Source organism: Urocitellus parryii, chromosome 10, assembly GCF_045843805.1.
Source record: "Urocitellus parryii isolate mUroPar1 chromosome 10, mUroPar1.hap1, whole genome shotgun sequence".
Classification (NCBI taxonomy): Eukaryota; Metazoa; Chordata; class Mammalia; order Rodentia; family Sciuridae; genus Urocitellus; species Urocitellus parryii.
In genome coordinates, this window is record NC_135540.1 from 103,555,202 (window position 1) to 103,568,712 (window position 13,511).

Sequence of the window (13,511 nt, forward strand, 5' to 3'; positions counted from 1 at the left end):
ATCATTGAATACATATTGGAAGTTTAACAAAATATTTTACTGTACTTACTTTTATATTCTGAAATTTTAGGCAAACATACCAAGGAATTTTATACACTGGAAAAAAGTTCCAAATTTCTGTTCTATTGTTTTACAAAATTCTGAATATAGCTTTTAGCTTGATTTTGATAGAATCTACATTATATGAAGAGCCCATGTGACAATCAAAATAATTCAATATTGCATATAATATACAAATTTATATTTCCCATCACAATTCTTCTGGTTGGCAATAATTAATGACACATGGTAATTATTTTATCAAGACCTCTGATATTAAGACTAGACTTGAATATATTCCCCTTGATGACAGCAAATCTGTGAATAATTAATTTTACATTCAGAAGGAAAAAGCTTGACAGCACAGAATCAAAATGATAATTCTTTGTGAGTAGATTAAGGTATTGGTTATAAACAGAGGCATGAAAACTAAAAACACTTTAAAAATAAGTACTGTAAAATATTTACACACATATATCATGGCTCATTTAGAAATAGATTATTAAAGCATAATGTGAACAATACATTATATTAATTCACAGTACAAACACATTTTAAGGAGTAATTTAAGTCAGGAATAATAAAAATATACATATCACATCAGTTAAGCACTATTAATACATATTTTGTTTTGTCATACATATGAAAATATAGAGTTCTTTTCAACCAAACTTTTTACATAAATATTCAGTGATTTAAATAAAAGTTGCCAGAGGTAGAATTTGTGTCAATGCTCATGATTTTCAGGAACAAGTACTTCAAATATTTCATTACTGTTGTGTTCTTTTAAATATCCACAAAGAAACTCATGGAAAATCATTATTCTGAAAAGAGTAGGAGAGAAGGTGGGTTAAGAGATATATAATAAACAAGTTTATTCAATATATCCATAAAAAAACTGAAATTCAATTATGTTTTAAAAATATAGTCTCCAAATAAAACCTTATGCCCCAAATCCAGATTATATATAAAGTACTGTTCTACTTCTTCAAATTAAAAAGTGCTATTCTATACTTTAAAATAGTGATTTTGATTTCCTTATTCAACTTTTCTGAATTTTACATTTTCTCAGCATATGTGACAGTGTGATATAAGAAGAAACACATATTTGGTCTCTATCCCTGCTTTTTGGCAGATGGCTCCTTAAAATCTCCAGAGCAATAGTAGTGTCTTCTCTATGGTAATGAGATGACTGTGGCTGAGGGCTCCTAAATAGCTTCTGAATAGGGGCCAGTCACCAGGAAGACCAAGGCATGATCTGGGAAGGAAAAAGCATTGAAGGTTGAGTTGATCTAATCATTCACAGCTATGTAATGAAGACTCCATAAAAACACAAATGGACTAGGTTGGGAAGCTTCCAGAAGCTGAACACCTGGAGGTGTCTGGAGTTGATCCTGGAAAGGTCATAGAAATTCTACATCCCTTCCCTGGTACCTTGTCCTTCCACCTGCCTGTATCCTTTGTAATAGGTAAAAATAAGTAAAGTGTGTCCCCAGAGTTCTGTGAGCCATCTAGTAAATTAACTGAATTTAGGGAGAAGGCTGTGGGAAAGTGGACTTACAGTAGGTAGGTCAGAAGCTCAGGTTACAACCTAGGGCTTACAACTGGTATCTAAAGTGGGAGAAAGGAATCTTGTGGGACCGAACTTCTTCCCAATGGGATCTGACACTATTTCCAGGTAAAAAGAGTAAGAAGGAAATGACAAGACACCCAGGTAGTGTACAACAGAGAACGTGGTGTCAAAAGTGTTGTGCTGAGAGTGTATAAAAGTAAGAAAAATATTTTAGTTTTTTTCTATCTCAAATATCATATACCAGTGGCTGGGGCTGGGGCTCAGTGGTAGAGTGCTTGCCTAGCATGTGTGAGGCACTGGGTTCGATTCTCAGCACTGGATATAAATAAATAAAATAAAGGTCCATTGACAACTAAGAAATACTTTTTAAAAATCATGTATCAGGGCTGGGGATGTGGCTCAAGCGGTAGTGTGCTCACCTGGCATGCGCGGGGCGCTGGGTTCGAACCTCAGCACCACATACAAATAAAATAAAGATGTTGAATCCACCGAAAACTAAAAAAATAAATATTAAAAAATTCTCAAAAAAATCATGTATCAGATACAATAGTCAAAAAAGTAAGAAAATTACAATATCTTAATTACTTAAGAGAAACAATAGTCTAAAAAATCATTTCATGGCCGAGCACTTCAATTCTGAGTGCACATGGGGGAATTCTTTAAAATTAGTTTTGGTGACAATATTTAGAAAATGTGAATAAGAATGGATTACTAATCAAAAATCTCATTAGGATACTATGAAAACCAATTGTGAATTATTACATAATTTAAAACTGTGAATTTGTTAACGGTTGTGAAAGTTTTCTAATCCACATGCAATAGGACAGTTAAAAGGAAAAAAACAACAAGTATTAATGAGACTGTGGAGAAAGGAAACCTTTGTACAGTGATCATGGGAACATAAAATAGTGCAGCAATGTGAGAAACAGTTTGGCAGCTCCTAGGAGGTTAAACAGAGTTATTGTGTAAACCAGCAATTCTACTCTTGGGTATACTCCAAGAAATTTGAAAATGAAGAAAAACAGACACTAGCACACCAATGTGCACAGCAACATTATTTACAATAGCCATAATGTAGAAACACTGATTAAAAGGTAAAAATAAAATGTGGTATCCTGTAAGATGGATGAACCTTGAAAACATCCTAAGCAGAATAAGCCAGGCATAAAGGAAAATGTTGTATTATTTCAGTTATATAAAAATTTACAATAGGTAGATTCATAGAGATAGCAAAGTAGGTTAGAAGTTACCAGGGGCTGAGAAAGTGAAGATGTAAAAAAGTAAAGAGTTACTGCTTAATGAGTACGGGAATTTCTAAAAGGTTTTAGAAATGGTGATGGCCAAATAGCATTGTGAAGGTAATTAATTCCACTGAGTTATATACTTAAAAAAGTTAAAATGGATGGGGCTGGGGATGTGGCTCAAGTGGTAGTGCACTTGCCTAGTATGCATGAGGCACTAGGTTCGATTCTCAGCACCACATAAAAATAAAGATATTGTGTCCACCTAAAACTAAAAAATATAAAAAAAGTTAAAATGGGAAAATTCATGTTATGTTTTATAGCCATTTAAAAAAAAAAGTTTTCTAATTGATCTCAGCTTGAGGAATTGCAAGATTCCACCATGTTCTCTATCAGTGGTTCTGAAAGTCTGTGGATTCTTGAGATTTCCCAAGATTCTTTTAGGGGGTTTACGAGGGCAGGCCTTGTAGAGGAATTATTTGCCTTTTCATGATTATGTCCTCACAGGTTATGAGTGAGTTCCCAGAGGTGACATGATGTGAAAGGCTAGGGTGTAAATTTAGACTTGTAGGTCATAGGTTCTATCACAACTACTCAACGCTGCTGCTGGAGAAAAGTATTCTCAGTTTGTAAACCATGGCTATGCATTAATAAAGCTTAATTTACAAAAGCAGGCAGTGGGATGGATTTGGGCTGCAGACTCTAGGTTGCCAGCTTCTAATCAAAATTATAACTGTCAATCAAGCATGAGAAAACATCTATCACACTGTACAATGCTTTATAGTAAGAAGGTGAACTGTCACCTAACCACATTCAAAGTAACACAGCAACTTAGAAGTTGTGGGAACACAGAACTCAGAATGAGTGAGAGAGGAAAATAAATGTTTTAACCAAATAAACATAAAGGCAATCAATCAGGAATTATTTAAACCTAGGCCCTACAAACACAGGGGTGTCAGCATGTTATGTTAAAGCACAGCACATAACTAAGTTCATAATAAGGATTCTGAGTCCTCAAGCAAATATCAATTATCTTCTACATATAGTACTTCTATTAAAAGGAGGCAAACAAACACATCAACTTAAAAAAGACTGATGTAACTATTTTTGTCAATGAGTCTGCATTATTCACAGTCACTACTTGTCAAACTCTGGATCTGACTCATGCTTCTTTCCCATTCATTCCAATTTCCAATGAATTAGCATATCCCTTTGACCCTCAGTCAAATGTATCCTCACTTGTCTTTACAACTACTTTGGAAAATAGTTTTGCCATAACTACTAAAGTTTGAGCATATGCATATTCAGTGAGCCAACAATTTTACCCTAAGAGGTATACCCAGAGCACTTCATAAAAGTCCATGCTGGGAACTATACCAGTGTCAGAATGAATAAATGAACTGTGGCAAGTTCACAGAAGGGTATTTCATTCTACAGCAACAAGACTGAATGATTTACAAGTTCACATAACTGGATGGACAAATCTCACAAATATTTTGTTGAGGAGAAGAAGCCAGAAATCTATGTTTTCATTTATAAAGTGTCCAAAACAGGCAAAAAGAATATATGTGACAGTGAAGACACTTTTAGAGCAGAGCTAGTGCCTATAAGACAGTACAAGAGGTAATATTTTGTTTGTTGATCTGAGTTAGGTAGGCTCAGTTTGAAAATTCATTGAGCTGTATTGATATGGTGTCTTGTTCTAAGTATGTTACAATTTACTTTAAAAATTCTACCCTAGCTTTCAATGTTACAATACTGATTCTAAACTGGTTTCACTAATCTTTTTCAAACCTCTGACATATCTCCTTACCTCTAGTTTCTATCCTTTCCAATATGGCTCAAACATGGCTGTGACGTTAATCCACTAAAAACAATTCTTATATCTTTTTTAAAAAAATATTTATTTTTTTAGTTGTAGTTGGACATAATACTTTTATTTCACTTACTTATTTTTATGTGGTGCTGAGGATCCAACCCAGGGCCTCATGCGTGCTAGGTAAGCACTCTACCTCTAAGTCACAACCCCAGCCCTAATTCTTATATCTTATCCCCTTTTTGGTACCCATTTTATAGACAGAAGGACCTTTAATGGCTCCCCTGACTTACAGAATAAAGTCTACAATCTCTAGTCTTCAATATACTTCGTATACTCTGACTCTACTTTCCAAACTTTCCTCCTCCCTCATTATCTCTCCACAACCAGACATTCCAGCCAAGGTGAATATACCATGCCACGTACAATTATGTGCCTTTGCGTACACTTCTACCAGTTACTATTAGCATCTTGAATGTTGTACTTTATCAAATACCTTCCTATAATGCCTCATATTATTATCTTGCATTTTTGCTGCTTTGTTTATCTCTATTTTTTGCTGTGGTAGGGATTAAACACAGGACCTTGTGCATGCAAGGTAAGTAATCTACCACTGAGCTATATGACATAAAATAAAATGCATGTGCCATGAATGTTTGGTTTAATGAGTGCAATTGTAGATACTGATAGAACCACCCCCACCAAAACAGAATATTTCCTATTATTCCAGGAAGCTCCCCCTGAACACCTTTCCAGGCAATCTCCTCTCCCGTGACAAAGAAAACTACCTGAATTTTTACAACCTAGATAAGTTTTGCCTGACCTTAGTGTTAGATACCTACTTTTCTAATAACTATACACTTATATGTTCAGGAGACTGTAAAGGAGACTTCAGAGTAGAACTAAGGGGTGGTGTAGGAAGACCATGTCGACGCATCTCTTGGACTGCTCGTTCTCTGTGGGAAAAGATCAAATAAGACAGATTATATTCAAGCACTATGAAAACTCAAAAAGTGGCACATGCAAACATCAGATGCTTTTGGTGTTTTTAATTAATTGATGCTTTCTTCTTCTTTTTTTTTTTTTTTTTTGTGGTCGTGGAGAATGAATCCAGGAAGCTAGGCAATCCATATTTGAATCCACATGCTAGGCAAGTGCTCTACCACTCTGCTATATCCCTATCCCTAATTAATTAGTATTTCTATTAAATTTATTTTATTTTATTTTTGTTTGGTCCTGCAGTATGATGCCTAGGCTGGTCTTGAACTTGTGGGTTCAAGTGATCCTTCCACCTCAGACTCCCAAATAGGTGAGACTACACCACTGCGCCTTGCCCTAGCATTTCTACTAAATTTGAATCCTATGTCTTTGTAGGATTTTTAAGCACTAGGTAAAATATTTCAATTAAAAATAATATGCATTGTAAGAGACTTTCAAAGCAATTATACTATAATCATGTTGTATTAATAGGATATCATTAAAATAATATTTTAGAAATAGAATGCTCATGAAATAGTTACCAAAAAAAGAATACTAAGTTTACATTCAGACAGACACACATAGGCACATACACAAATACATGACTAAAAATGCTAATAGTGGAAGGGAGAAGTTATGACTTGACCTTTCTGTGGGATTTGTTAACCACTCTTGGCTTTCCTGACACTACCATCTCCTGATTCTCCTTCTAACCTACACATTCATTTTTCAGTTCTTTTACTGAATCCTTTTCTTCTGCCTATATTTCACATGGTGGTGCTCTTTGGGCTAGGTTTACATTCTCTTTTCCTAAGCTTTTATGTGCCAGTACTCTCCTATGCTTTGGATCCACATACAAGTTTCTGTTGGATATTCCACACATTAGTGCACACAAGTTAATACTGATTTTAATTCTTAAAGCAGATCTCATATGTTTATAACATTTGGGGATTGAATTTTTCAACATAAAGAGGATGAACCAAAATAGTAGTATGAAAATGACTAAGGTATAAGGAATATAAACTGTTGAGCACAGTCTTTAGAATTGGACCAATACTCCTGCATTTTAGTGTTGGCTCTGTCACTTACAACCGTGTGACCACAGGTTGCTATAATATAGGCAAAAAAGGCTGTTAGTAAGATTTACAGACAAACACATTCCACAGGTACCCAACACCTCCAACATACCCTAAATTGACCCTTGCTTACTGATGTAGGCTAGGACAGATTTCATTTCCCAGTGGGTCAATCAAATCCTATACTCACTTCTATACCTGCAATACATAATGTCTATATACAAGTGTGTCTCATTATAATGGGCTCCCAGAGAATCAGTTATTCATCTGAGTTCCCTATTTAATTGGTATTCTTAGCAGGTGGTATAGTGCCTAGCCTATAATGGAAACAATGATATCAAGTCTATCGTGAAGGGGCATACTCCATAATAACAAGTTCTTTTTTTTATCTTATAATGAACTACTATAAGATGAATTCAGAAGGACAGGAACACTAAAATATATTCAGTTCCAGTCTATCAGATCACCCTTACATGGCAAATTACCTCCTGTTTTTAGGTATATAAACCCAACCTTCTCATTACTTTAAAAAACAACCATTTAAACTTTTGTGTAAGGGAAATCATATATTATCTGCACTTCACTAATTTCTCACTTAAGCCCTAGGACTATGCTTGCTCCTCAGAGGAAAGAGCTTCCAAGCTGTTTCCTCCTCAGTGGCTTCCTTTCCCATCTCTCAATGCACACAAATCTAGCCCTCTTCCTTCTTCCTGCCTCAGAATTCCCATTGTCAGAAATGAAATTTTCTCTGATTCTGGGTTTGCCCCCTCCACCCCCACCCCCCAGCAAGCATCATGATTATGCTGTCATTTCCTTTGTGGGCTATTCAGAGTCTGTGGCCAAGACCTCAAGTCTATGCCTTGAGTTCTTTGGTATCCAGGATTTCCACCTAGCTCAGTGTTTCTCAAACTTTTTTCATCACTATTCTCTCAAAGGAATTTTCTTAGACTTTTCTCCCTCAGATTATCCTGTTACCCTTGAAATTTTAGTATACACAAGTTAATACTGATTTTAATTCTTAAAGCAGATCTCATTTGTTTATATAACATTTGGGGATTGAATTTTTCAACATAAAGCAAATGAACCAAAATAGGAGTATGAAAATGATTAAGATGTAAGGAATATAAATTGTAGAGCTTAAGAGCACAGTCTTTAGAATTGGACCAATACTCCTGCATTTTAGTGTTGGCTCTGTCACTTACAACTGTGTAAACCAGTTTGCTATAAAAGGCAGTTAGTAGGATTAACAGACACACACATAGTGGCCTGCAAACATTTGTTAATTGCTCTTATGATGATGATCATCATCACATTCATGATTAGTAATTATTCAACCTGGACTATACTTAGGGGGCTCTTGGAGGGGTTGCTGTTGACTATCTATACCCTCTGAAATACTGCTCTTCTTTTGCCCTGTGGAACACTACAGGAAACAATAATACAACATTTGCTATTTTATTTACTGCAGGTTGTTATCTTTCACATTACTTGTTGCCTTTTTAGGAAGAATTACCAAGGGAGTTTACTTTATATATTAACGTGATAACAAAATTTGTTGTTTGCAAGCCATATTAAATCCTTTTTGGAGAAGAACAGAGAATACATAAAAGCACTGGTGCTAACTGGGTTCGAGAGCGCACACCTGTAATTCCAGCGGTTCAGAGGGCTGATGAAGGAGGATGGCTGATTGCCAGCCTCAGCAAAAGAGAGGTGCTGAGCAACTCAATGAGACTTTGTCTTTAAATAAAATACAAACTAGGGCTGGGGATGTGGCTCAGTGGTGGAGTGCCCTTGAATTCAACCCTGGTACCAAAACAAAACAAAACAAAAAACCTCAAAACAACAACCACAAAAAAACCTCACTGGGACTTAAAATTATTTTCTTACCGTTCATATCTTTCAGTTGAAATCTGCCTTTTCATAGTATCATAATCTGTTTGTAATTGTGTCACTTTAGATCGGAGCATGGCATTTTCCCGGCTTTGACTAGTTCTTAAAAATAAATTTAAAGATCACAGAAATAAAAAACAAAAGTTTCATTTTGTTGAGTCAAGTGCTATAGGTTTTTTTTCTAAAATCAATAAACACAAATGGAGGTGATTCTTAAGGACAGGAAAATATAAGATCAAGACTTTTCTATAATAATTCTCTAAACTTGTAACACAAAGGTTTTTTTTTTTTTTCATTCATTTAGTTTACTTTTCATTTACTGAGCTTCTAATATCTGTCAGGTACCGCAGTAAGTGCTGGAAAACAAATTTGAACAACACATAAACTATAACCCAAGACAAAAAGTATCTTCATTGGCTCTTTCTTGCTTCTTGCCTCACGAAAAGATTTTAAACTTATTTTAAAAGCCCATTCTTCTACTTGCACTCTCAACTCTGGATTTCCTCCCCTCTCCCAACAAACATGCCCAAAACTTTCCTTCTAAAATGAGGTCATTATCAGTCTCCCCAACAGTAATCAATGCACTTAACAAGTATCAAATCCCTTCTTTTTTGTCTTTGAGACACAGACCCATCTTCCTGTCCCGACACACTCTTTCCTCCACTGACTCCTCTCTTTATTCCTCACATTTGGGCTCACTCTCACCAGGTACCACCTTGGCAGTGAAGATACCCAAGCCTACATTTCTAAACATAATCTCCCCTGAGCTACTCTTCTGAATTTCCAAAGCAGGAGACAGATACATCAAATATTTTGGTTTCGTACCACCATTCACACTCTCACACTTTACTCTTCTTCCCCCAAATTAAAAAAATTATATTTAACAAGTATTTTTCTCATCTAGGTTGATTTATGACACTTACACTTTGCTTTCTGAAAGGGTTAACTTCTCCTTAAGTAGCTGAATTTCTGTATCCTTCTCGTGAGAGGTTAAATGAGTATGAAATTCTTTATCTCTATTTGTAGCCAACAATGATTCAAGGTTTTTAATCGTGTGTCTCTCACTTGACAGTTGTTTTTTTAACAGCTCTGATTCTGACTTCATATTTTCTAATTCTACCACAGCCTACGGAAAAGCAAAGATTAATTCAGTATAATTTTAGACTTTGAAAAATTATCTGACAATATAGCTCTGCAGAACTATTTACCCATCCTTTGCTTCATTTGGGGTATTGGTTAAATATTTTAAACCATTTTTTTCAATTATAAGAACATCTCATTTTAAAATAATCTTCGCTACTCTAAGGACTTATTTAGTTAAAAGATATTCTCCAACCCTCAAGCAGTTCTCACTCATATTTCGTTGTCAACAGAGGGTCTTTAACATAAAATCCTAAAATATACCCGCACCATCAGCATGAGGTCCTCTGGTATACCAAATATACTAACTACATAGTCAAACCAGTAGTGTCACTTTGAGAACCTGAAAACACACTACTAGATGAGTAAAAATTGAGAACACTCATGTTTGAAAACATATCCTAGGGTATTTAAAGTAACACCTTGGTTTGGAATGGGAAATTTTAGCAAAGTAAATTTGTTAATTAAATGAAGACTTAAATGCCTTGAGATTTTTATCAGAAAAAATATTTCACTTAGGAAGCAATGAATTACTCAATCTTTTGTTGAAGTCTAACTTTAAACAAAGAAAAATTGGGATATGTTTCTAATCTATAGTGAGAAAATTCATAATCTCTAAGCACCCACCCATTCCAAAACAGAGAACATCTAATTTGATTAACATGTTGGCCAAAGAAAACTTGGTAAAGAATCCTGGAGTCAACATTCTATCATCAGGTGGGTATGGTGGCTCACACCTATAATCCCCAGTAACTCAAGAGGCCAAGGCAGGAGGATCACAAATTCAAGGCCAGCCTTACCAAGACCCTAAGCAATTTAGTGAGATCCTGTCTCAAAAACAAACAAACAAAAAACCCAAAACAACATCCTGTCATCAAAAGTAACTGCTATGAAGGGGAACAAATATATTGGGTAGTAAATGGCAAAGTAAAACAACTAGAGTTAGCCAATCCCCAAAAAACAAATGCTGAATGTCTTCTTTGATATAAGGGGTGACTCAAAATGAGGTTGGGAGGGAGAGCAAGGGAGGAAGATTACCTCTAGATAGGGAATAGTGATGGGAGGGAAAGGGAGGGTGAAGGGGAATAGCATGGATGGTGAAAGGAGACCCTCATCACTATACAAAATACATGTATGAAGATGTGAATTTGGTGTCAACATACCTGAAATATATAATATATAATCAGGATATGATAAATTATGATATAATGGTGTATTAAGAATTATAATGCAAAAATAAATAAATAAATAAATAAAGTAAAACAATTAGATTAGGACTCCAGAAAACAATGCGCCAAGACAACTTCTCTTTAGTTCTTACCCTCTCCAAGTCAAGGCTTTTGGAATTCAATTGTTGGGTCATAACATCTTTGCCTGAATCAAGTTTAATGCAAAGTTCCCTAAGAGAAGACAAGTCACTTAATACTGCTGCTTTCTCATTTTCTTGATGTCTCAGCTCGTCTTCTAATCTAGACATGGCTTTTGCCATTGATGAGATTTGAGATTCATAAGCATGATGTGCATTTACGTGCTGAAGAAAGAAAACAAAATAGGCAAAAAAAAAAATTCAGTAATTTAAAGGGACTGACTCTGTACAGCTACAACTTCACTTTAGAAAAATGTGACAGCCAATTTTTGCATATTTTAAAACATTCCCAGGAAGCAGTCTGCTATTCAATGCATAAAAGGAATTAAGTATAATTATTAATCATGATAACTAAGTACCTCATGTATATATTTGGAAGGTGTAAATATGAAAATTATTGTCAGGGTGTTGCAAATATCAGGGATTCTTATAAGTTATATAAATTTTTCCTTTTATGCTATAATATTGCCTTTTCCTTGAAAAGTAACATATATACTTATCATTCCCCAAACATCAATGTGAAAAAACAGGGTTTACTTTAAAATTAAATACCTCAGAAAAAGAATGATTTTAATTTCTTTCTTTTTTTTTTTTTTTTAAAGAGAGTGAGAGAGGAGAGAGAGAGAGAGAGAGAGAGAGAGAGAGAGAGAATTTTTTTAATATTTATTTTTTAGTTCTCGGCGGACACAACATCTTTGTTGGTATGTGGTGCTGAGGATCCAACCCGGGTCGCACGCATGCCAGGTGAGCGCGCTACCGCTGAGCCACATCTCCAGCCCTTAATTTCTTTTTTAAAAATATTTTTTAGTTGTAGATGAACACAATATTTTTATTTAATTTATTTATTTTTATGTGGTGCTGAGAATCAAACCTAGTGTCTCACATGTGCTAGGCAAGAGCTCTTGGGGCTGGGGATGTGGCTCAAGCGGTAGTGCGCTCGCCTGCCATGCGTGCGGCGCGGGTTTGATCCTCAGCACCGCATACCAACAAAGATGTTGTGTCCGCCGAGAACTAAAATAAATAAATAAATAAATAAATAAATATTAAAAAAAAAAAAAGAGCTCTACCACTGAGCCATAACCCCAGCCCCAATTCCTTTTGATTTAAATACATAATTTTATAAGATTTTAATAACTTTGAAATGACCAAAATTGAAATACTGATAAAACATTCTACCCAGAATAATCCACATTTTAAATTTCTCACAATTTAAATTTAAATACAAACTAATTTTATGTTTTGGGAAGACTCCACATTTGAAAAATGATTTTAAACAGATGTCACTGAAATGAATCAACATTAAAAATCTAATGTTATGCTATGAAGATTTAATAAATATCAATAGGTACAGAAAAGTAAACATTTGAATTTTCAAATATTAACACATTCAGTAAATAAAAATTTCCCCAAACAAGTCAAATATAAAAAGCCAATAAAAACAATGACAAAGAATAAAAAAAATATCTTCTGAGAAATTCTTTTGGGGGGTTGAAAAGCATTCCTTTAGTTACTATACTCTTCTTCTTTTTTTTTTTTTAAGAGAGAGAGAGAATTTTTAATATTTATTTTTTAGTTCTCAGCGGACACAACATCTTTGTTGGTATGTGGTGCTGAGGATCGAACCCAGGCCGCACGCATGCCAGGCGAGCGCGCTACCGCCTGAGCCACATTCCCAGCCCACTATACTCTTCTTAATAGAACGTGTAGAGATAGTATATTAGTTTCCTAGGGCTTCCACTATCAAATCATGGTAAACCAATTTATTCCCACACAGATCTGGAGGCCAGAAGTCCACATTTCATTTAATGGAGTTGACTCCTGGAGACTCTGAAGCAAAATTTGTTCATGCCTCTTTCCTAGCTTCTGGTGGTTGTGACGATACTTGGTGCACACTGCCGTGTAGACATTTCATCCAAAATCTCTACCTTTATCTTCATACAAAGTCGTCTGTGTTGTCTGTGTCCATTTCTCTCTCATAAGGACAATAGTCATTTATTAGGTGACAGCCTGCCCTAATGCAGCAATAATCTCACCTGAATTTGAATGTATTGCGAAGACCCTATTTCCAAATAAGGTCACATTTATAGGTACTGGGAGTTAGGAATTCATTGTATTCTGTGGTGGGATGAGGGGGGGAAACAGGGACCAGGGATTGAACTCAGGGGCACTCAACCACTGAGCCACATCCCCAGCCCTGTTTTTGTGTTTTATTTAGAGATAGGGTCTCACTGAGTTGCTTAGCACCTCACTTTTGCTGAGGCTGGCTTTGAACTTGAGATCCTTCTGCCTCAGCCTTCAGAGTCACTGGGATTACAGGTATGCACCACCATATCCGGCTTCATTGTATCTTTTTGACAAACACAATCCTACCTACTCTCTGGCCCCCCAAATT

General features: G+C 35.4%; 1 protein-coding gene across 1 annotated transcript in view; it reads right to left on the minus strand.

The window, feature by feature from the left end:
- Positions 1–528: 528 nt before the first annotated feature.
- The window catches only part of Cep135 (centrosomal protein 135), a 74,694-nt gene continuing 61,711 nt past the window's right edge, over positions 529–13,511 (minus strand). Inside the window, exons 22-26 of the mRNA XM_026386121.1 lie at positions 11,075–11,284; positions 9,537–9,739; positions 8,611–8,715; positions 5,512–5,625; positions 529–863 (exon numbers count right to left, since the gene is read on the minus strand). Of these exons, the coding sequence (XP_026241906.1) occupies positions 5,523–5,625; positions 8,611–8,715; positions 9,537–9,739; positions 11,075–11,284 (621 nt within the window). The 3' untranslated portion in view covers positions 529–863; positions 5,512–5,522. The remainder of the gene's footprint in view (positions 864–5,511; positions 5,626–8,610; positions 8,716–9,536; positions 9,740–11,074; positions 11,285–13,511) is intronic.